Below are 23,697 nucleotides of genomic sequence, written 5' to 3'. Positions count from 1 at the left end.
CAGAAAACTTAATCACAGGTTCTTCTCCCATTCATACTTAATCTGGTCATTCAGAGGCCCTTGCCCTTTGCTTCAGAGGTTGCCTGTGCCTGACCTGGGGCCACGGAGGTCTTCCTCTTCTGCCTTCAGCCTGAAGGCTCAAGAGGGCAGGAACAAGTCTGATTCTTTGGATAGGGGGTTGGGTTGGGTCTCTTAATCTCCAGTTGTGAACTGTGAAGGAGACCCACCAGCAGGGATTCCCTCTCCATAATTTACCACTGCAGCCAGAAGCTTCACAAATACAACAGAAATTTATTTCACCGAGGTTGTTCATTTTATGGACAATTGTGTGTGTGTTTTCAGACACTTGAATCACTGTCATGAAATCCTTTCTTTTGCTTTCCCTCCCTCTTTTTCTGTCTTTAGTTTTCTAACAATTTAGTGACAGAAGTAGAAGAGCCTTAGGAAGGCTTTCTTCATGTAAATAAGTGTCTGCATCTCTCCTCAACTTCTGTTTTCCTCTGACACTTAAAAAACAAGAGTAGAAATAGGATTCTTAGAAATCCCATCACTGCAAGAAGGATTAGCTTGAGGCGATGGTGATGGTGGTGATGGTGGTGACGGTGGCAGTGGTGGCCAAGGAAGAAAGTTATGAGGCCTTTGCTTTGGTGTACTCGCTTGTTTATTAGCTGTGTGGCAGTAAGGTGTCTGAAGTAAGTGCAAATGTATACTTACTGATTTTAATTCAGAGAAGTTTTTCTATATATTTTTAAAATTTCATGTTTACACATTTCCATTTGGCTGAGGACAAATGCATATCAATTCTTGGCCTATTGAAAGAGCCATTTAAATTCTGTTTTTAACACAGGGGATGTTTTATATCTGCAAAATGTAGTGAACACAGATCCATTGATAAAATCAGATTGTATAAGTCTTTGATTTGTCAATGTTTATGATGGGAGAAATCACTCCTGCTATTTTAGCTTTGCCCTTTCACATGGTCTCTGGTTCTGTGATACAGTTACAAGCCTGAACCCTTTGTGTGTGTACATCTAGCCCTATGAACCTCTCACCTGTTGCAGAAAATCATTTTGAGCAAAATGATACCTTCTTTGAGAGACTGAGCACTTTCTCAGCAGAGAGCTGGGGCGAGGACATACAGATGTGTCCACCTGCCTGGGCCTGACTTCTGTGAAAACCCACTAAAAACAACAGATGACAGTTCTTCTTTGGAAGAGAAGAGAGACCCAGCACTTTCACATAAGTACATCAAGCCATTTAGTAGCAGCCAGAAACTAAGTGAAGAGGGAAGACCAAGGTTTTAGCCCCTCTTCTTGTCCCTAACCTTTATGGCTTTTGCCCACCAGTGGAAAGAATTTCAGCCTGGGAGTTGGGAGATCAGACTCTAGTCGAGCTGGGTAACCTTTGGCAAGTCTCTTAATCACCTAAGGTCTTCAGAATGAGGGAGTGGGACTTGCTTCTCTAGCAGTCTCTTCCCCTTGAGTTCTGCATGATTACCAGGGCCCAGTGCTACATTTGGGGTTGGAGGTCTCAAATGTGCAAGAGACTGTTTGAGCAGTCCATTAGGGGCTATGAAATCTATTGACTCTAGTGTTTTTCACCTGGAAAAATAAGGGCAGCTTCTACCCAAATTAAGGGCCACCTTCAGATTCCCCTGTTTAGATTGGAAGTCCTGTTGGAAAGGGGTCATTTTAGATAAGGATTTTAGAGGTTTTTCTACCAAGAGATGATCATATTTGTCCTGGTACTTGCCATTGTATCAACGGCTGTGTTTCTCTTTCCATAGCTGTGGGCCTTATCTTTCCGTGTGCCAAAGGATTTGACTAGCACTTAAAAAGGCAACCTCAGGAAATGCTATTTTATGTATTTTCTTTTCCCTTCTGCTTTTCCAGTGGTTGAACAACACAAAACTACCAGGTTTTATGTCCCACTGGGCAGCTGCTGCTGGTCCGATGTTTTTCTCATCCCTTCCTCCTCCCCCTGCCCCCCTCCCCCAGAGGCCCATCCTCCCCCCATTCTTGCTCTGCTCTGAGGGGAGCTGTACCTTTGTGGTTCTTCTGCAGCTGCCGGACTTTGATGGGGACATGCTTGCTGCCTCTACACTTGCTTCCCGTAGCAACCGGTTCTTTGAAGATGACCTCTTGCTGTTTGCCTGTTGTCTCTCATGTTGGATTATAGATGAGAGATTTACCAGGCCGGGGGTAGGGGCCCGCTGTTAGCACATTTCTTTTAGGGTTCCCAGCCTGTTTTCTCTTTCCAGAATATGAGGTTTGGAGGGTGTGTGCGTGTGTGCGTGCGTGTGTAGGGGATATTTATGCTGATTCAAACATAGTTTTAAGTGTGTAGGGTTGCCCAAGTTGTGAGATAATTTGGAAATAGATGCTGCAGTCATTCCTTATTGAAGCTATTTGATTTCTCATTTTTATTACAATGTGATTAACACACATAGGAGGGGGAGGGCATCATTTGCTCTGTTCCCTGAGTGTTTGTGTGTTGGCACTAAATTTGCTTCCTGATGTACTCTGAGCTCTAGGAATTGCCAAATTACCGAAATCTCCACACATTTGAACACCCCTATTTCTCCCCAAGTTTTCTCTCTCTTTATTTTTAAACAGCAGGATCCCCAATATGTGGCCCCATCCTGCTCAAACAGCTCCTGATGTGCACGCGCTGCTAGTGTGTGGATTTCTGTTTAGCTCAGTGGACTTGCCTTGGATGAGGTGGGGACAAAGCTGAAACAAGGATCTTATGGGACAGCAGGGATGCCAAAAGAACCCTGGATTAAAACAAAAACTAGTTATTTTTTCCCTATCCAAGTAGTAAAAGCTAAAATAATATTAGCACCCATTTTAGTAAAAAGTTAAGGACAATAGACACTTTTATGCACTGCTGGTGGGAGGATTGTTTGTAGCAATACATGTATCAAGGTATTCATACTCCTTGACTCAACAGTTTTTCTTCTAGGAACTTAGCCTAAAAAAATCACCAGAGATGTATATCGAGATTTTTGTGTGAGGATGTTCACTAACATGTATTTATGATAGAAAATTGCCAACATTGAGAATATCTAGCAATCAGGGCTGGCTAAGCGATAGTGATATGAATATAGAGCACTATGCATACATTACAGTTGTTTGAGGAAAGTATTTAATGTCAAAGGAAAATGCTCTAAGTGAATAAAGTAGAATTTAATACAGTGTATCATAGAATACTAATTTTAATTTAAAAATGAGAAAAAACAACTATAATGAGATTCTACCTCCCAGTTTTTCTCTGGTAATGAGAGTTTAGCGTACAGTAATTTTCTTCAGATTTTAAGTTCTTCAATGATCAAGCATTACTTTTTTAAAATAAGAAAGTTTTTTAAAAAATTTATTCCCCACCTCCAGAAAACTACATTGAGAATTTTTCATTTAAAGCTAAGTATTTTTTAATAGGTGAACCAAGAAAATGCTTCTCTTCTTTGCTTTTTTGTCATTAGAATGTGCTTGTGGTTGTTTTTCTTTTTAAATCAATGCCAACATCATTCTTTGTGTGAGAGAAATGGCTTTGCGGCTTTAAGAAGTTGCAGTTTTAGCCAAAAGGAAGTTATACCCCTTAGCAGGGACTCAATCAAATAATATACCATCTTTTGTAATCATGCAGTGATGCCTGACTTCCAAATGACTTACTAGTATATGGGTGTTGGTGTTCGAATCAGTTGTTTTTGGCACAGTCCTGATGGACTGTTCATTTGTTAAAGGTGAATGAATGGCAGTGGGCTTTGCGAGCCCTTCTGCTTGTTAGTGGTAGAAATCACTAGTTAAGGACCCTATCTTTATTTGGAAAAATTTGTGATACGGGAAGAATAAGACATGTTAATAGATAATGGTTTTTATGAGCAGGTTCTCTAGGGGCAATGGAGGGAGAGGATTTTGGGGACTGGAGGATGGGTTTCATTTGTCTTTGGCAGTAGTAGGTGATGGCTGTTGAGGGTAGAATGGCCTGTACTATGTCTGTTGAGGTGAACTTGACTTTGAGGTTGGTTGAGTTAGAGGGATAAGTACCTATGAAATCATGGGCTCACAAGCCTTATGCTTCTTCAGCCCTCACTGTCACCCATTACTTGAGAAATCCGTAAGATTGTGAGGATGGCGAATATAGCAGACACCTCCTCGGAAGGCATTGAGAGGCCAGCCCAGAATGCTGGAATGTGGGTAAAACTGGCTTCTATTTGGTTCATCATGTGGGAAGGATTGGCGAAGTTAGTATTGGCTCTCTTGAGAGGGTTAAGTTTAACAGGGTACCAGTTGAAAGGAATTTTCTTTCCTTTCAGGAAACTTCAGTAATAATTTATACATTACTGAATTATATTACATTGTATGGATACCACATTTTGTTTATCCATTCCTCAATAGACGATCATTTGAGTTGTTTCCACTCCGGTTGTTATAAACAATACTGCTATGAACATTCATGTACAAGTCTTTGTGTGGACATGTTTTCATTTCTCTTGGCTATAAACCTGTGAGTGAAATTGCTAGGTCATATGGTAGCTCTGTGTTTCATGTTGTGAGGGCCTGCCAGACTGTTTTCCAAAGCAGCTGTACCATTTTACATTGGAACCCTTCTCTCTCTCCACATTCTCATCCACACTTATTGTTACCCTTTTTGATTATAGTCATCCTAGTAGGTGTGACGTGGTATTTCACTGTGTTTTTAATTGGTATTTCTGGGATGGCTAATGATATAGAACATCTTTCCATATGCTTATTGGCCATTTGTATATCTTCTTTTTTTGAATAATGAAGGCTTTTTTTAAAAAAAAAATGTCTTTATTGATTTCAGAGAGAGGAAGGGAGAGGGAGAGAGAGAGATAGAAACATCAATGATGAGAGAGTTGTCATTGATCGGCTGCCTCCTGCACGCCCCCCACTGGGGATTGAGCCCGCAACCTGGGCATGTGCCCTGACTGGGAATCGAACCGCGATCTCCTGGATCCTAGCTCAATGCTCAACTGCTGAGCCACACCTGGCTGGGCTGTATATCTTCTTTGGAGAAATACCTACTCAGATCCTTTGCCCATTTAAATTGGATTATTCTTTTTATTATTGAATTTATTATTGTAAGAATTCTTAATACTTTTAAAGTAGTAAAGACCACAATAGATTTTCTTTATGTGGGTTATACCTACCCATATTTGCCAACAGAAACTTTAAAAACATTTAATTTAAAAATACATTTAAAAATAATAGCAAACCCAGTACATGTTAACAAAACTAACACTTTTTATGAAACAATATTTATTTTGCAAAGTACAGTGAGAAGAGTGGCTTTGTTTTATATTTTTGTAAATCTCTTTCATGCCTGGCTTAATAGAAGACAGTTGGATTCTTACATCTATTTCTGTACCCATTCTGCTTCGAAATACTTTGACTGAAGTATAGGGAGAAAATCTGGCCTTATACAGATACGCATTTGGAAAAGGGAGGAATATTTTATTAGCTTCTTAAGATAATTGTGGTATTCTTTAATACCATATCAAAACTCATCAACAAGAGAGAGTTTCTTAAAGGTTAGTTGTAATGTGTAATCTGAAGCCATATGGGTGAATGCTTCATACCCTTTTACATTGAAATCCACTGATCTCTGTTGCACTTTGAATGGATCTTTTACTAGTTAGTTATTTTATATTATCATGCATTGACTGTTTAGAAAATACTGATTCACCGAGTCAGGCAGCTCTTCCAAATGCTGAGATATTTCATTATACAGTATTTTTAAAAAATCACTTTTGTCAATACCCTCATCTATCTCAATAGAAAAGTCTTTAAGTATTAGGATTCTTTCAAGCTTATGGTGATAAATACAAATTTCCCAAAATTCTAATGTTGCTTAAAAGCTCACATGTTATCATTGGTAACAAATATTGTCAATTGTTTTCCTTGAAGTGACAAACTCACTTCATTTATTGTTGAGAAAAATGTCTGCCCTATGTCTGTCTGTATAGCTATACTTGGTCAGTTGTTCTTTTAAGTAAAAATGGTGTTCCATAAAAAAGTGGCTAGTTTGGCTTGCAACTCACAATCATACAAGTGCGTTTTTGTGAGGCAACCATTGTTCAATGCAGTGAAAGTGCCCTCTGCATACTTCTCATTTTGTTACACAGAATAGTTATGAGCATGTATTCAGGAGTTGAGCGCTAATACAATTAAGTAATTACTTCATCAGTATTCTTCATCAATATTGCTTCAGCAACATTCTTAAGGAAACGTCTTTTGTAATTTTTTTATTTCTTAAGTTGTATTTTCTTTTTAAAAATTGATTTGAGAGAGAGAAACATTGATGTGTTGTTCACTTATTTATGCATTCATTGGTTGACTCTTGTATGTGCCCTGACCAGGGATTGAGCCTGCAACCTTAGCGTATCAGGATGATGCTCTAACCAACTGAGCTGCCCAGCCAGGGCCAGGAAACTTCTTTTTTTAATTGCAAGTATACAATAATCAAGAGTGCACCTTGATGCCACTGCCTTGATTCATGCAACAGTTTTTCCCACCATTGTTTTTACACCATCAGTGGGCATATCAGCACAGTGTAAAAGGCAAATAATGTCTTAGTATTATTATAAAAATAGTTTTGCCCTCACAGGTTCCCTCATAAGGTTTTAAGGATCCTACCTGCCCCCCACCCTGGGGTAGGGAGCAGTGACAGATGGCTTTGAGAACTGTTGAGTTAGATGGCATTTAATGGAAATTGGGATAAAAAATGTTTTGAAGGTGCTTGATATGTGAGAATGTTAGCATAAACTTGTATAGTGATAAAGACTAAATGTATATATATAGAGAGAGGGAGAGTGAGAGAGAGAGAGAGTGAGAATACTGTGCACCTTGTAGTTACATCATTCTTTCCAGTCTTCAGCAATATTCAAAACCACAAAGCCATTACCATTGAGGCTTCTTGGAAAATAAAGTGCTTTCCCATTTTCTTCTTCCTTTTTTCTTTTCTTCCAAGAAAAGGACCCTCTTCGTCACCTACCTTTGCCAAATGTGGTGTTTCCCTTATTTCATGTTTTGAGTTTGGAAAGGTAGTGGCCCTTTAGGGCCTTCCTCTATACATCTATTTCTCAGGACACTCCTTACTCTGAAAACCCTAGACTGGTGTCTAGTTCAAGCCCAGGCCAGTGGCTGGCAGGGACCCAATCCTTGCCATGTAAATCCTCACTGAATGGCAGGAGACTCAAACTTAGCAGTTCATGGAATTGTAAGGTGAGCCCTGTTTCCCAGCCAATTATGACTCCATCTAAAGCCATAGCTGGGCCATTAATGTATTTTGGGCCTTGTCCTCTTTTATATCTTGCCAAATTCTGAGAGTCTACTGTATAGCTACTGGCAACAGGCCTCTGCCAAAAACAGTCTATGAATGTATCATTTTACACCTCATTTTTCCCCGTTTCCCCCTGTGATGGCACCTTGCCTGTGTTTCTCTCCCACATCTTTCCACCCACTTTAAAAATTATTCATTTAACTTATTCCTGCATTGTGATGTAGACTTTTGGCTTCTATAGTTAACTTAATTGTGAAAGAGTTGCTGAAGAATGAAAATGCTAGTATCTTCATATAGGACCCTTCCTTTCTCAACCACCAGTGGTTTTCCTTATGGCCCTCGTATGGGTTGAGTTGTGCCCTCCCAAAATTCATATATTGAAGTCCTATCCCACCAGTACCTGAGGGGTCAGAATGTGGCCTTATTTGGAGATAGGGTCTTTAGAGAGGTGGTCAAGTTAAAATGAGATCATTAGGGTCGACCCTGATCAAATATGACTGCTGTCCTTATAAAATGGGGAAATTTGGACCCAGACACACACACACACACACACAGAGAGAGAGAGAGAGAGAGAGAGAGAACCATGTGAAGATGGCAGGCAATGATAAGGGTGATGAATCTACAGACCACAAAATGCCTGAGATTGCCAGCAACCCACCAGAAGCTAGCCAGGGAGCCATGGAACCGTTCGAACCATTCTCTCTCAGCCTGTGATCTCCAACTTCTAGCCTCCTGAACTGTGAGACAGTACATTTCTCTTGTTAAGTTTGTGGTACTTTGTTACGGCAACCCTGGGAAACTAACCCTGGCCTCAAGGCTGACTGCTGTCTCTTATGACCTCGTGGTTCTGTTACTCACCTTGGACCTTTGTTTTACAGGTCACACCACGGATAGTCTCTGAGAGTGACCTGTTCCCCCACTGTGTGAGAGTCCTGCTCAGAGCAATGCTCTGTTAATGCTCACATTAACGAGGAATGCAAGGGTGAGAGTGGTGTCTTCTGGAAGGATGGAGAGATGGTATCGGACCCGGAGGCAGGCGGCTCCGTGTATCTGCTTCCATCCCTCTGCCATTCCTCTTCCCTGCATTGATTGGAGATGTTGAAATCTGACCGGCCTCCACTTGCTCCCCTTCCCTGTGGGGCAAGGAGCATTGAGCCAGCATGGGTATATTTGGCTTTATTTTCTCCAAGTGCTTTCTCCATGGGACCCTCCTGCGGGTTCCCAGCTGACCGCCTATTTGCACCACACAACTAGAAGAGGTGGCCAAGAAAAGCGAGCTGCTGGAATGCTCAGGGCCCCGAAACATTACCCTTTGTGGTAGTTTGGTTCTTGCCAGGATGTCCTTGTAAAACTTTTATGAAGATGTTGTTCTACTTGCATTGGAGGTTGAAAATTGCTGTTAACTTTGCTAAGTCCCATGTCCCCCAGGAATGTGGGATGCTAAGGGAATGCCTCTGGCCCTCCCTTCTGGATGGGCGCTCGGCTGCAGCAGCTGCCTGAGCAGAAAGTTGAGCTGGATGGATGGATTAAGGGACATCAGCTAGGCCTTTGTTTAAAAATATTTAAAATATGTTTGAACCTCCCTTTACCAACAAAGAATAGTTCCTTTCAGCAGAGTGAAGTTTTTCATTTCCATGTTTTTTTGTGATTTTATTTGGTTCTTTTGTATATTTGCGACTTCAGAAAAGTGTCCCCATTCACATTTTGGAAACCAAGTACAAAAGGCGCTGCATGGTTATGTTCTATTTTGCTTAAGGGGAAAGAGCAGTTTACTTCTGTTAGGAACATAATGTTTAGGAAGATCGTCTTCTTTGGCTTGAGTTAATTTTTCCTTGTGCAGAGCTTGATGGTTTAAAAAAAAAAAATAACATGTTTGAGAATGTGTGTATTTAAAACTTCTTTGGAATTAAGAGTTAATGGAGTTATATGAGTAATGAGAATGAGCTTTGGAAGTTTCAAAGAAATAAACCAGAAGGAGTATTAACCCACTCAAAGTCCTTGACTATTAGGTATTTTGAGTTAAATGTCAGAATAAGATTGCATTTTCCTAAAATAAGATCCAGGTTTTTTCCTTGTCTTCCTCCTAGATGATCACAGTAGTGTGTATCAGATTTCTGCTTAACTTCAGATCTTCTTTGGGCATTTGCCCATTGTTATTAGAAACCTGAGATACTTCTACATACATGCAAGAAGGGCCAGCATGTTGCACAACTCCAGGGCCCCCATTCATCTTAGAGTGCATGGATTAGACCGGGGTGTGAAGGGTATGGGACAGAGTTGAGTAGTGTGTGGCCCTGCGCACAGGTGCTGACAGGCAAGGCATGGTTGGTGGAGGTCCCTGCTTCTTGGGTTTATTAGTACATGATTATTTTTAGAAACTGACCCTAGCCATAACCCCTGATATTCTGTGTCCTTAACCCAAATCATTCATCCAAATCATTTATTTTGAGGAGTATTTGGCCAACTCTGGGTTATGGCTTTGCCCTCCAGCCGCTGGCTCAGCCACAGCTTGACAGGGGTGAGGCCACAGCCGGTGAAAGATCAATCTGGAGAATTATTAGTTGTTTCTTAAGGTTGCTTTAAAATTGCTTGAGGGCCAACCCTCAAGTTTAGGAAAAGAGTGTGTTTATATTTCTTCATCTCTCACCTTTCTGCTAGGAGTATCCCTGACCTTCATTGATTCTGGAGACAGGAATCTGAGTGAAGAAGATGAAGGTGGCTTTGACTAGACATTCTAGAATATTTCAATAGTTTCAGATCTTGGATTGAGGTTAGTGATGCACCACTGGCGACCCAGGTTCCACTGTATTCTGAAAGGATGTTTCTCTTCAGCCAGGCACTTGTCAGTCATTAACCAGACATTTAGCAAATGGCACATATGTCTGTTAGGTTGGGTCCTATGAACTTGATGTTTTTGCAAATCAGAAATGGTTGAATATTGGCAGTTTCTCCTGGTCCCACCAGGAGTTCTCTAGAGAGGCTTATGAAGAGCAGGAAGCTGAGACCCACATGCCTTGTGCTGGGCTGTGATTCTTGCCTGGGCACTTGTGTGTGACATTGCGCAGGTCACCCACCCTCATTGTACTGCAGTTTACTTCTCTGAAAATGAGGATGATTGTGGTACCACATTGTAGGGCTGTGTTAAAGATGAAATATGTCCAGGTATATAAAGCACGTAGAGTAGGGCACAGCACACACACTCTGTGTACTATTATTTCTTACTTACTCATTCTTAAGACACCATCTCAATTTTTGCCACATTTGTTTGCCACCTATTTAGTCATTTATTTTTCTTTAAAGTTACTACAATTCTAAAAACAGAAATAACTTATTTTGTTGATTCTTAGATGCTTTTTTTTTTTTTTTTTTTTTTTGGTATCTTATCATCTCTGAAATTGGAATGTCTTAAAAGTCCACAGCATGTCCTAGTTTAATTTTTCCCTTGTCCATTCAAAGATGTTATGGTTGATGGTATTTTAGATTTGATGACATCTACAATTTTTTTGAAGGAGATTTTATCAATAATTTGTGCTGGTTATCTTTTCTAATTCACTAAAATGAGTAGATGTCTATTGTTTTTAAAAGTCCCCCTGTGTACCACCTAGAATCCTCTGTGGATCGGCAGTGGCTCGTGGCCTGCATTTTGGGAAGCACCATGTGCCATGGATGGTTTTCAAGTCACGTTCTGTGGAGCTGCTTCAGGGCCTGTGCCAGAAGCAAGGAAACTAAAGGAATAGCTTCGGATCCTCTTTACCCAGTGTGGCCCTGCTTTTTGCCTGTCGTTCGTATTAGAGTTTTATTTAAGCATTGGTTTATGGAAAGGACACCCGGTACTAAGCGTGACTTGAAAACCAGCAGTAAGCCATCCTTCTATTTCCTGTGCTGAGGTCCCACAGGGTGGGCAGGATGGGAGTGCACGTTCTCTCCGTCCCTAGGACAGGAAGAGCACATTGGCCCACCTGGCTGATGGGAGGAAGCTCTGTCCACTTGTAGATCCTATTAAGAAATACAGAGATGGCTAGAGACAGGGATGTCTGGCTGGCAAAGGGTGCCTTCAAGGGGGAGTGTGTTCTTTGCAGGCTGCTTTCTGAGGTGGAGGTGAGCTGGTAAAGTGATGTGTGAGACCTACCCCCAAATAGAAGGGACTGGATAGGTATGTAGTACAGATAAGGTAGGGAGGGGTGATTGATAGTTCCTGTAATAATACCTGTAGACCGTCCTGTTAGATGGAAATGTCTGATGACATTTTTCAGATTTTCTGAGCAGCTTCTATTTTTTCTTGATTTTTTTTTTTTTTTTTTTAAAGCAGCAGCTTCTTACATTGGATGAAACTCTGAGTGTCCTAGAAACAAAGGGACCTCCTGTTTCTTCTTCCCTTCCCTTTTCTGGGGCTGGTGTTTTCTCTGTGACCGAGGGTACAGCTTAGCAAATTTGAGGAAGCTAGTTTTGCCTTTTCTCCTAGGAAAGAGAGCTTATCTACAGGGCAAGGGGCCTGTCTTTCAGTCCTTTCAAGTCACCTTGCTAGCTTCTTGAACCTTGAACTGAGCAAAAAATTGCTTAATTGCCCAAAGCAGTATGTGAGGTTAGTATGGAAGACTTCACACATTCCTTCTCTAACTTTATCTCAGAGAGCGCTGAGAACTGAGTGAGGCATTCCTGCTGTGGAGACCTCCCTGGGCATGAAGGCATCCTGTAGAGGAGGGAGGGGCTCCATCCCTTCAGGCCTGGGATATAAATAGTGCCAGAGGGCTTTGGAATCAGTCCAGGTCAATTCTGGAGGGAAGATGGGGCCTACAGCCACGACCTCTTTCCACCCCAAAATGTCTTTAGCTCTAGGGTCTTAGCAGCCAAGTGGGGTCAGGGCCACTACCCACTTAAAATACATCTTGATTTGTTAAGAAGGTGGATTTCAATTAGGTCTAGAAAGTAATGTGCGTATTGTGCAGGATACAGGGGTTTTTGTTCAAGGCTGCCTGCATTTGGAAGTTGAATTTATAGAGCAGTGTAGATTTACATGTAGCATCTTTGGATTTATTACAACCCCAGGCGTATGATTTGGAGCCAGAACAGTGCTTTCTAAATTCTGTCTTTGTCAAGGGTCTTTATATTTCTGAGATTTTGCTTTGGTGGCACTGGTTACAAGATAAGATTCACAGTTACAAAATTCCAAGCTGACAATTATCATCTGGAGCCACTCCAGAGTTGGATCCTTGGTCTGACTCTTCACTGTGTCATTCACAGCATCTGTCACAGTGCATGTCCCCCAGAGGGTGCTCAGCACATTTGTTTAATGAGTTTATAAAGTTAACAAATTGCTTTCTGATTAGGCAATAATGCTCAGTCTTTCCGAGACCTTGTCCGTTGTGCTGTGTCTAGCGAGATTGTACGCTGCATCCCCTGAGATTGTGCCACGTTTACAGGTGGGAACACATTGTTGTGTTCAATTTGGGAGTATGGAGAATAGGGGATGGAGTCGTCAAAATGGATGCATTGAAAAGTGAATGACTATACTGTCCAGTTGTTAATAAGAGCTGAGGTTACAATTCATTGGAATGAGTTTTGTCTTTGCTGAAATGTACTAACCAGTTGACCTGTCAACAACTATTTGAGTGCCTACTAGGTAGGCCGGAAGTCAGTGATTGATAGACTTAGAGATGGATAAAACAGTTGGCTTTACTTTTGTCTCCCTCAAATCCAGAGAATGATTAAAAAGTAATTTATTTTGGGAAGGATGTATGATACCGTGACTCAGGGGCATAGTAGGGGCAGAGTGGGTGGTTTGAACGCTGGTCCAGGTGACTTTGGGTAGGTGACCTCCTCAGCCCAGGCTCCTCCTTATCACACAGGGGCAGTAATCTCTGCCTTATAGACCTCACAGAGAATGAACCAGAAATGACCTGCATTAAGAGTTTTTTTTTTAAAGACTGTCCACCCTGAAGTGGTTGCCACTCACAGGGGGAGAGAACTTAAGAGTGGCTCTCTGGGTCACAGAGGACATCCCAAGAGCCTCAGGCTTTTGATTAGCTGCCTTTGGTTCTCCTGTCCTCCTTGGGTACCAGTTCACCCAGTTTCCTTCATTTGGCATATTTCCCAGTTTGGCTTCTCTCTTAGCTCAAGGTCAACAAGTTACTGTCTGTTCAAAACTGAATGAATTGCATCTGGTACATTTTGTCTTTGCATTTCACAGTAAGGACTAAATCGTTCTCTGGGAGCTTGGTGAAGTGAGCACCAGCTTCACCACCAGAGAAGAACATAGTTGCATGGGAAGGCCAAGCCCTGGAGGAGATCACCCTTTCCCTCTCAAGGGAATTTCTCACTTATCACAAGTGCTTGTGAAAATTACCTTTTGTGTACTCACTGTCTGTCCTATCCTTCCCTAGGGAGGGTTGAGTTGCTTCTCAAGTTTGTTTTGTAGCCACTGGGGTGAGAATTCTGATTTTGTTGTAAAGCTGAAGCTCAGAAACAAGAAAATACAAGCTGGTCTTCTTGGAGGAAGTAGGAAGCCTTACACAAGCCTCTGACCCAGCAGCAAGACTCCCCCACATGGGAAGTGACCCCTTAGCTGTGGAACAAGGCAGGTAGATGAATGCTTTGCCCTGACTGTCATACCCCATAGCTGCTGCCTCTTCTCCTTATCCAGGAGGAGTGGTATAGTTCAGGATGGACATAAACCTCTGGCTTGAGCGGACTTTTCTCAAATAAGATTATGCTTTTCTATGGCTAAGATGTTACCCATTCACCGAGGTGCATGCTTGTGTCTAGAAGTGATAGCATCTTATTACCATAATAATATTAGAACCATATGTAAGTGCCATTTTTTGCAAATATAAAGTTGGCAAATAGTGACCTTTTCATATTGTTCTTGCCACCTGTTGAGCGTTGAGTTATGATTTCTGTCATACAGTCAATTTCAGATAGAAAGTGGAAAGCCTAATTTGAGTATGTTCCTTGTTTATACTGGACCTGTTTTCTTTGTTCTAGGCACGTAATTTTCAGAGTATTGTCAGGGGTTCACCTTCATCAGAATCACTTGGGAAGCATGTTAAAAACTCAAAGTCTGTGTCCGAGCCCCAGAAATTCTGATTGGGGTAGTGCGTGTGGCTTGACTGTGCTTTTTTTGTTTGTTTACATTTTCTTCCTTTGAGGTAAAATTTGCATGGAGTGAAATGTACAAATCTTAAATATACTGTCCCATGGGTTTTGACAAATGTTTCCCTTGTGTAACTCAACCTTTATCTTTTCTGTCAAGATAGAAAGAACATCCCTAGCTGGTTTGGCTCAGTGGTTAGAACATTGGCCCGCAGACTGAAGGGTCTTGGGTAAGATTCTGGTCAAGGGCATGTACCTCTCTTGCAGGCTTGATCCCTGGCCCCGGTCGGTTTGTGTGCGGGAGGCAACCACAATGTGTCTCTCTCACATAGATGTTTCTCTCTTTCTCTCTCTCTCCCCCTCTCCCCCTCTCCCCCTCTCTCCCTCTCTCCCTCTCTCCCTCTCTCCCTCTTTCCCACCCTTTCCCTTCTACTCTCTTTGAAAAGCATTGGGAAGCCCGGCCGGGTGTGGCTCAGTGGTTGAGCTTCGACCTAGGATCCAGGTGATTGGGGTTCGATTCCAGGTCAGGGCACATGCCCGGGTTGCGGGCTGCAGCCGATCAGTGACTCTCTTATCATTGATGTTTCTGTCTTTCTCTCTCTCCTTTCCTCTCTCTGAAATCAATAAAGATATATTAAAAAAAAAAAAAAAAAGCATTGGAAAAAATAGCCTCAGTGAGGATAAGGAAAAAAACAAAGAAAAATATAAAGAACAACTTGACCAAGTAGTACAGAAAGTTCCCTCATGCCTTTTCACAGTCAATCCCCACTTTTTAACAGTGCCCCAGGGCTTCTTATTAATAATGGCTGAAACCAGAGTCACTGTTAATGAATGACAACACAGCTCAGAAGTTAGATCTAGCAGGGAAGGCTGGGGACTGAGGTTACCATTCTGAATTCTGTAGATCTTGGATCAGATTGATAAGATATATTTTAAGAAGAGATATTTTGGCAGCTTGGTTAGAAGGAAATTCACCTTTGGGCCCGCCTTTCTGTCTCTTCTGAAATCAGGGTGTTTTCAGTTCTGGTGGAGCCTACATTGTTGTTCAGTTTCAGCTCCTATGGGCCACTATAACAAAATGCCACAGACTGGGTAGCTTATAAACAACAGAAATTTAGTTCTCACAGTTCTGGAGGCTAGAAGTCTGAGATCAGGGTGCCAGCATGGTTGGATGAGGGCCCTCTTTCAGGTTATAAACTTCCAGTTGTATCCTCACATGATAGAAGAGGCTAGGGAGCTCTGTGGAGCCTCTTTTATAAGGCATTAATCCCATTTATGAGGGATCCATTCTCATGGCTTAAGCACATCTCCCCCCCCCCCCCCCCCCCCCGCAAGAGGTCCCACCTAATACCATCACTTTTGGGGGTTAGGATTTCAATATAGGAATTTGCAGTACAGAAACATTTAGACCATAGTAGAGCCCATTGTCTGTCAGGCTCCTACTTGCTCTGACCCCCCTCTTGGAGGTTCCCCTGCAATTCCATGGTTAGGATTTCCCACCTGCTTCTTTTCTGTGGCTGTTTCCAGTCATTCTAAGTATAGAGGACAATATCATTCTTGGCTTCAGCCTGGTGACTCACTTGAGTGCATTGTCTCCCTTCGTTTTTGATGTCGCCGTTTATTTTTTGTAATACAAGAGTTTGTCATTTGACATGCATTATCTTATTTGATCCAGAGCCAGTGATTGGCACCTCCCCTCTCCCCTCTTCCAACTTGGGAGAGAATACACATGCAGTAGTTAAGCTTAGAAGAGTCCAAAGCAGGTAGGTGTTTAGAGGTGGGGACAGTGACGTTGAACTGAAGGATTCTGGAAAGATCACTCAGAGGGTATGAGGCTAGAAGTGGACCACAAAGTGGGCGGGGCCAGGAAGTGGAGCATAAAGACTTTCAGATGATTTAGGTGAGTTTATGATGATATCTTGATTTTAGGTAGTATTTGATACTCTTTAGCATTCTTTACCTTTTCTGTGAATTAGATGGGGCAGGTGGTTAAATCCTGTGTATTGTTGAGAAATTGAGGACCAGAGAGAAATAGTTATTTGCTCAAGACTACACAATGAGATTAATGGTAGCCTGAGCTTCTGACCCTTGCTATCTTGAATTTCCTGTGTCACCTGACAATGCACTGGTCGCTGACCCCAGAACACCTTCATTGCTGGTTTCCTGCTGTGTTTTGTTTTGTTCTACACTGCACGGTGCTATTAAAACAAAATCTATTTAAAACATTTCTCCTGTAACCTGTAGCATCAAACACTTTTTCTTTTTAATCTAGGTTTGAGCACATCCTGACTTTAATCTGATTCTTTTAAGATAACTTGAGAAGGACAGAGTATGAGTGTGTTTGGACTTTTTTCCTTTTTTGAGATTGTAGGGATGTAATAGATTTCAGAGTCTAAAGTTAACATAGCAGTCACTAGCCAGATGTGGCTACTTACATTTACATTAATTAAAATTAAGTAAAACTTAAAATTCAATCGCCCCAGTTTCAATAGTCACATGTGGTTCTTGGCTTCTAGATCATCAGTGCAGAAACAGAACATTAGCATCATTGCAGAAGGTTCTGCTGGACAACACTGATCTTTCCCTAACCTCTGACCCCTCTGTAATCTCTAACCTCTAACTTCTGCATAACCTCTAATCTTACAAAGTAGGCTTGGGGTGCGGAGAGATGTGATGACGTTGTCTGCGGTAGAGACATGTCTCAGACCATGTTCTTACACTCTCTGGTTCATCTCCTTAAAAGACATGATCAGTCACTTGCTTTTCACGGAGAGGGAAAAACTCCAACTTTAGCTGTTGTGCCAACTCTTCCACTGGTGCTCCTGTGGTTGGGCAGCATGCCACGATAGAATCTAGAACCAGGGTGTTACAATTTGTTCCACAATTACATGTGGTGTGCTACATGTGCTAGTAGTGGTGCATATTTACACGGTCATGTGTGGATGAATCAGTGCGTTAAGTGTGAAGATATATGCCTGCATTTGGGGAGGCCTGGTAGGGAGGACAGCTGCAGCTGGAAAAGCTCCTGCATGAAGGAATGAGCTGCCATGTTGCTGTCTCTGCCCTTAAGAATGTTCTCTGTTGTGGCTGCTGGTCTTGACTGTAGTTCAGTTTGTAAGTTCTTTGGGTCTGTAAGAATAAAACCCCATTACAGGTGAGGGACTGCTCTTAATTCAAGTGCATCAAGTTAAGTCATTTTTTGCTCAGTTGCTTATACTGTGGATACCCTTTTGGAAGGGCGAGGCAAGGAGGGCTCTTGTGTCTCAGCATGCACATTGCCTCTGAGTGCATGATGAGATAGTCTCAGGGCTCTTCTCTAGATTTTAGTCTGTATTCTGTTCTACCAAAATTAGGATTTATGAAACATGAAGAACCATTTCTTCCACCTCCAGCCCCCTGCTTCTGGCTTCCACCAGTTTGTTCTCTGAGTGCTTTGCTTAACAAGATGAATTAAAATAAACCCACAAGCCCACCCCAGACATTTTGTAGTGAAATAGCCCAACAAGGCATAAAACAAAAATCTCCAAAACTACCAAAAGAGAGAAGACAGATAATTACAAATAGGTATTTTAAGGCAGTCTGTCTATAGTTCTATTTCATTGCTAGCTTTACCTCCTACATACTAAGGCAACAGGTTTTTGCTTACACCCCAATTAAAAGGTTTGCTCATAGGCAGCCACAAATTTAGTCCCATTGCGTAGGGAGGGGACCTGCATTTGAGTGGGCATCTTCTGTTACACATTTATTGGAAATTATACAAATTAGGGTGTTTCTTCCTGTGTTTTATAAATGAAGAACCTCAAGGCTCAAAGAGGCTAAATGACAGGCTGAAGGCCACTGCTAAAAGAGACTGTGACCCAGAGCCCTGCTCTGTTCACCTCTCTTGAGGGTGGTAAACCAGCCAAGCGGATGTCCTGAATGATTGGGAGTTTGTTCTCTGAGCTAAGGGTGTGAGTTAAAGATCTCTTGCTGGGGCTTCTATTGTGGCGGATGATCTTTTTTGCCAGAGCTGTGAGTAGTTTCCTAGCTTCTGGGTACGGGTCAGCTGTATCCTGATGATAGAGATGGAAAGATTGGCTGGTTATCTCTCTGGTACCAACAGACTAGCTAAATATCTGGCATATTCCCTACTTCTTCAGCCACCTCCCAGCTTTAAAAAAAAGACCTATTTCCTTTATTAATGTGTTGCTATACCAAGTTAATACACTTACTATTTGTTATTATGTATTACTTTTTTCTTCAGGTAGGAATATTGACATAGATTGGTAGTTTTCTTCCTTCCAAAGTACCTTTTGATACCCTGTTGAATTTCAGACACTTAATTTTTACATCTTTTCCCTTCAGTTAAGCAAAGATGTAAGAGTTATGCAGAGGTAGGAACTAGGCTTTTGCCAGTCAGGGCTTTGGGGGAAAATACCTGCAAGTAGACTGGAGACATGTTAGGAAGATCACTGGTTTATAAAGTAGGTAGAATGTGCTTAAAGATGGTGCTATGGGTGGATCTATTATGTCATAAAGACATCAAGTTTATGCTTTCTTAAGAAATCAAGAGATTGAGATATAAAACAATATATCATATACTTAGGTATTCAGAATTAGCCTATAAATAATATTTTCCTCTCCTTTCTTACAAAATGTGATCACTATCTTGAATTTGGTATTTTCATTTCCATTGCTGCATCTAGTCTAATTGGACCAGCATTTGGCTGAATGTATTATGGATGTTTGCACAGTCCTAAATTTTGGCCTTTGACCTGTGGAGGCAGGGGGTCATGAAACTTAGTTTGGGCTTCTCCTTAACTGTGAACCTGATGTATATACACTGCCACCCCCTAGACAGGATCACCCATCACTTTTAGAATTCCTTGTTCTCTAGATCCCTGCCAGCCCTTCTCTTTTTCTCATTGTTTTTTTGTTTTTCTCAGGCTCAATCCAATAACTGAAGAGATATTAGGACAAGAACCATAATTAGCAGTTGGTTGGATAAAACATACTATATTTTCAGCAGCAAGAAAGTAATAGGAATATAGGGTGTGGCAAATGTAGGTTTATAGTTGTGAGTATGCAAAACACAGAGTTTATTCTTGTATTATTATTTATTATTGTATTATTTTCCATAAGAACAACTGTAAACCTTCCTTTGCCCCACCCTGTATTTGATGTCTACTGTGGCAGGGTGTTAAAGAGCCATGCTCACAGGCTGCTTGGGTTTAAATTCTAGCTCTGCTACCTATTCGTGTGTGACTTTGAGCAAATCACTGACCCTCTCTGTCTTGAGTTCCTCATTTATAAAATGAGAATATTAAGAACACCTACCTTAAAATTACAATCAAGTGAATTAACACCTGTGAAACTAGTAAAATAGTGCATAGAACACAGCAAGCACTTAAGTGTTAGTGGCTATTATTATTATCACTGGTGTTTAGTGCCGAGCATTGCTCTGGAACTTCAACATGTGCTGTCAGCATAGGAATCCTTCTGTGGGGATGATAAAACAGATGGAAAGAATTCATCCGTGCTAGGAGGAGGCATTGGTCTGTGTGGCCTAAGGCTTTGCTCATTACCCTGGATTCCACTGGATTACCCTGGATTCTCTTTTGACAGGTCCTGGGAAGTCCTCTTGACCTAAAGCTTTGGTGCAATCAAAGTGAGGTAGATCCACTCTTTAGTCAAGAACACATGACAAAGCAAGCTAAGGCCAAGGCCAGGGCCTGACCAATTCAACTGGTAAAGGTACAGTGAGCCACTTTCAGAGTCACACAATTTGTTACTTACACAGAAGTAAAAGGAAGAGTAGCCAAAGGTGCCAGCTCCCCATGGTCTTTGTCCCACACACCAAGAAAGTGTAACACTGAAACAGAAGGGGTTGCATGACTGCATTGTGAATTGTGGGATACCCTACTGCTGAGGAGTCAATTCTAGATTATGGGTAAGTTCTGAGGTGGGTGGGACAGAAAGCCTCCTCCTAATCAGAACTTGGGAGGTGATGAGAAACTGTCTCATGACAGCCTCTCAGGTGAGACGAGAGGTGAGAGGGAGATGGCCTTGAAGTGCATCTCAAGATCTTGCCTTCCCTTAAATCCTTTTCTGTTCATTGAGGATCACGTCGTCCAAACCTTTGCCTGTGTAGCCCATGTGGATACATGTGAGGGTGGCATGGCAGAGCCATTCCCCTCTCCTCTCTGGCCCACAGGCCCACAGTCTCTCATCTTTTGACCTGAAGCTCTTGGGCCCCCTTTTCTGACTTTTCTCCTCGTACATACCAAGGCTAGTAAGCTTTCTAGGAATAAATGTCAAGTTCACCCAACTGAATAAAGACCCTTGAAGATGGAGACTCACATTGAGTAGAGTTTTTTGTATCTAGTATACACACACAAGGACTTGCCTTCACTTAGAAACGCCATAAATATAAGTTTCTTTGTAGGTGAACTGAGAGCCACCTGGTTTCTTTGAAATTAGACACAGCAAAAACCCGTCCATCAGTCTTACATCTAAGAACTGAGTAGTTGAAGACTCCAGGAGTTTGTCCCCTGTGTACTCCCACCACCCTAGTGCCCTAGAATATTGGGGGTGAGAATAGGGAGTGGTAACACAAAACAAAGGATCTCAATTAAAAACAAAAAGTCCAGAGGACCTTTTTTAGTCATTCATCTCTGATATCAAATGTCCTGCGCAGTGCTAAATTTTCAAGGTACCCTCTTGATGACAAGTGTGGGTTTAAGGAGTGGCTATAACAAGATTGGCCAGGGCAGACCCAGCCTGGGTTGTGACCTCCCCAGCCCACTCTTCTTTGAGCAAGAGCTTTTATAGCAGACGTAATAAAGCATAGGTAGCTTAATGAGGTGAGGAATGGGCAAGAAACTGTCCTAGCTTGTGCTAATAATTCCTGATATATAGTGACTGTCTCCAAGGAGCCTGAGGCAGAGCTCAGACATTATCTCATTAATCCTCCCAAAACCCCCATGGGGCAGGCAGGTGGCAGGCATTCCCCTTGCTCTCAGGATCAGAGAGAATGGGGCCCTTATGCGACTTGCCCAAGGTCATATAGGGTGGCAAAGCCCAGCATACAATTTATTGCTTTTAATGCTTGAGCCTGTGGTTTTCTCCCCACCCTCTCCCCACTTCCCCAGCTATTAACAGACTACGCAGGAATATTTAATCAGGTGATTTTCATCAAGTGTCCCTTCCTGAAGTGCTCTGGTTTGGAAACTCACCAGGGCAATTACAGAAAAGCAGGGATGGAATGGGTGAATCTATAGCTTGTGGGTGTAGCTAGTGAGTCCTCAAGGAACCCAAGGTGCCCTTCCCCTCCCTGGCAGTTCTTGCCCTCTCTGGATTATCACTGTGTCTTGCTTTCCTTCCTTCGTTGTGATGGGTTTCTTGCTTGATTACATGCTCTTGGGGTGTTGAATGGGGGTAGTTCAGTTTTCACCTCACTTCCCTTTCACTGATCCTCCTGATTTTACTCTATTCATGGTGGCATTGGGCCCCCAGCTAGAGCCCTTTGCCTCTTAGGCTGTCTGCCCTAATCTATCCCTCTTACCCCCCAACCTTGGAATCCTAATGTATTAAGTACATTGACTTGTGCCATTTCACTCAGGTGGTGAAGGCACCGTCTCTATTTTATGGGTGAAGAAACTGAACCTCGGGCTGTGTTTTTTTTCATCACACGATGCCAGCTGATAATTAGAATCTTGCCCTATTTTTTCCTTTCCCCCCCTCACTTGCCTTTTGTTTGCATAACTCTAATAACAGTCTTATTGAGATATAATTCACATTCCATGCAATTCACCTATATAAAGTGTACAATTGAATGGTTTTTAGTATGTTCACAGAGTTGTACACCACCACCACAGTCAATTTTAGAACAATTAAATCATCTCAAAAAGAAACCCTGTACCTTTGAGCTCTTACCTCCCTATCCTCCCATTCCTCTATGTTCCAGCCTTAAGTAAATCGCTCCTCTTTTTTTGGTCTCTGTAGATTTTTCCTATTCTTGACTTTCATATGAATAGAGTAATTTAAGATGTGGACTTTTGTGACTGGCTTCTTTCACTCAGCATAATGTTTTCAAGGTTCATCCATGTTGTAGCATGGATCAGTGCTCTGTTTCTTCTTATGGCCAAATAATATTCCATTGTATGAATAATAGTACATTTTATTTACCCATTCACCTCATTGATGGACATTTGTGTTATTTCTACCTTTTGGCTATTATGAATAATGTTACTATAAACATTCGTGTACAAGTTTTTGTGTAGACGTATGTTTTCATTTCTCTTTATATAGCTAGGAGTAAAATTGCTGGGTCAGTGGTAACTTTATGTTTAATCATTTGAGGAACTACCAGACTGTTTCAAAAGCAGCTGCACCATTCTACATGCCCACCAGCAGTGTACGAAGTTTCTAATTTCTCCACAGCCATCCTAGCTGTGTGAAGTGGTATCTCACTGTGGTTTTGATTTGCATTTCCTTGATGGCTAATGATGTTGAGCAGCTTTTCATGTGCTTATTTGCATTTGCATATCTTTCTTGGAGAAATATCTATTCAGATCCTTTGCCCATTTTTAAATTGGATAATTTGTCTCTCTATTATTGAGTTATAAGAAATCTTTCTATAGTCTAGTCCCTTATCAGATATATGATTTGCACATATTTTCTTTCATTCTATGGGGTGTCTTTTCACTTTCTTGATGGTGTCCTTTGCAGCACAAAAGTGTTTCATTTTGGTGGAAGTCCAATTGATCTATTTTTCTGTTTGGTTGCTTGTGCTTGTGGTGTCCTTTCTGTTGCCCCACTTTCCACTTGCCAGGCCCACAGGCCCACTTTGTAACTTATTCTAAGGAATATTTGCATGGTGGGCAGGATCAGCTCTGTCCTTCAGATGGGGAAACAAGGCTTGCAGATTACATGACTCTTCTAAGGCCACACAGAAGTTAAGTGGCAGTGCCAGGATCCCCCCCAGCCAGTGGCTCAAAGCCCAGGTCCGACATAGTGAGGCACTGCCACAGTTCCATGATGGTGTCATTGTAGAATGACAGGCTCTGCTCTGAAGCTGGACACTAGAGTGCCCTCTCCAAAAGCCTGCCTTCCTCCGCATTCAGAAAACTACTCAAGATTACAGCAAGCCAGGCTTATTATGTTCATTGGTTCCTTGTGCGAAATTCTCAAATTTCAGGAGTCATTATCTTTACTTTATAAAGAACCCCTGACCTATACTTAATTGTAATATTTGGAGATGTGTGTTTTCAGGCCTAAGGTAAAAGGATTTTTTAGCTTTCTGGTTTGAGTGTTTTTGTCCAT

At 41.8% G+C, this 23,697-nt stretch overlaps 1 protein-coding gene across 2 annotated transcripts in view; it reads left to right on the top strand.

Moving 5' to 3' along the window:
- ZNRF3 (zinc and ring finger 3) overlaps positions 1–23,697 on the top strand; it is a 134,274-nt gene that overhangs the window by 44,691 nt on the left and 65,886 nt on the right. Inside the window, exon 2 of one of the 2 annotated variants that reach the window (XM_087828634.1) lies at positions 8,184–8,469. The exons of the other annotated variant lie outside the window; for it this stretch is intronic. Within the exon in view, the coding sequence (XP_087684760.1) occupies positions 8,401–8,469 (69 nt within the window). The 5' untranslated portion in view covers positions 8,184–8,400. The remainder of the gene's footprint in view (positions 1–8,183; positions 8,470–23,697) is intronic. 2 annotated transcript variants of the gene reach the window in all.

The sequence above is a fragment of the Miniopterus natalensis genome, chromosome 20 (genome assembly GCF_054644295.1).
Source record: "Miniopterus natalensis isolate mMinNat1 chromosome 20, mMinNat1.hap1, whole genome shotgun sequence".
NCBI classification, from domain to species: Eukaryota; Metazoa; Chordata; class Mammalia; order Chiroptera; family Miniopteridae; genus Miniopterus; species Miniopterus natalensis.
The sequence above is the reverse complement of the archived record's forward strand: the minus strand, read 5'-3'. Positions and strand labels throughout refer to the sequence as shown.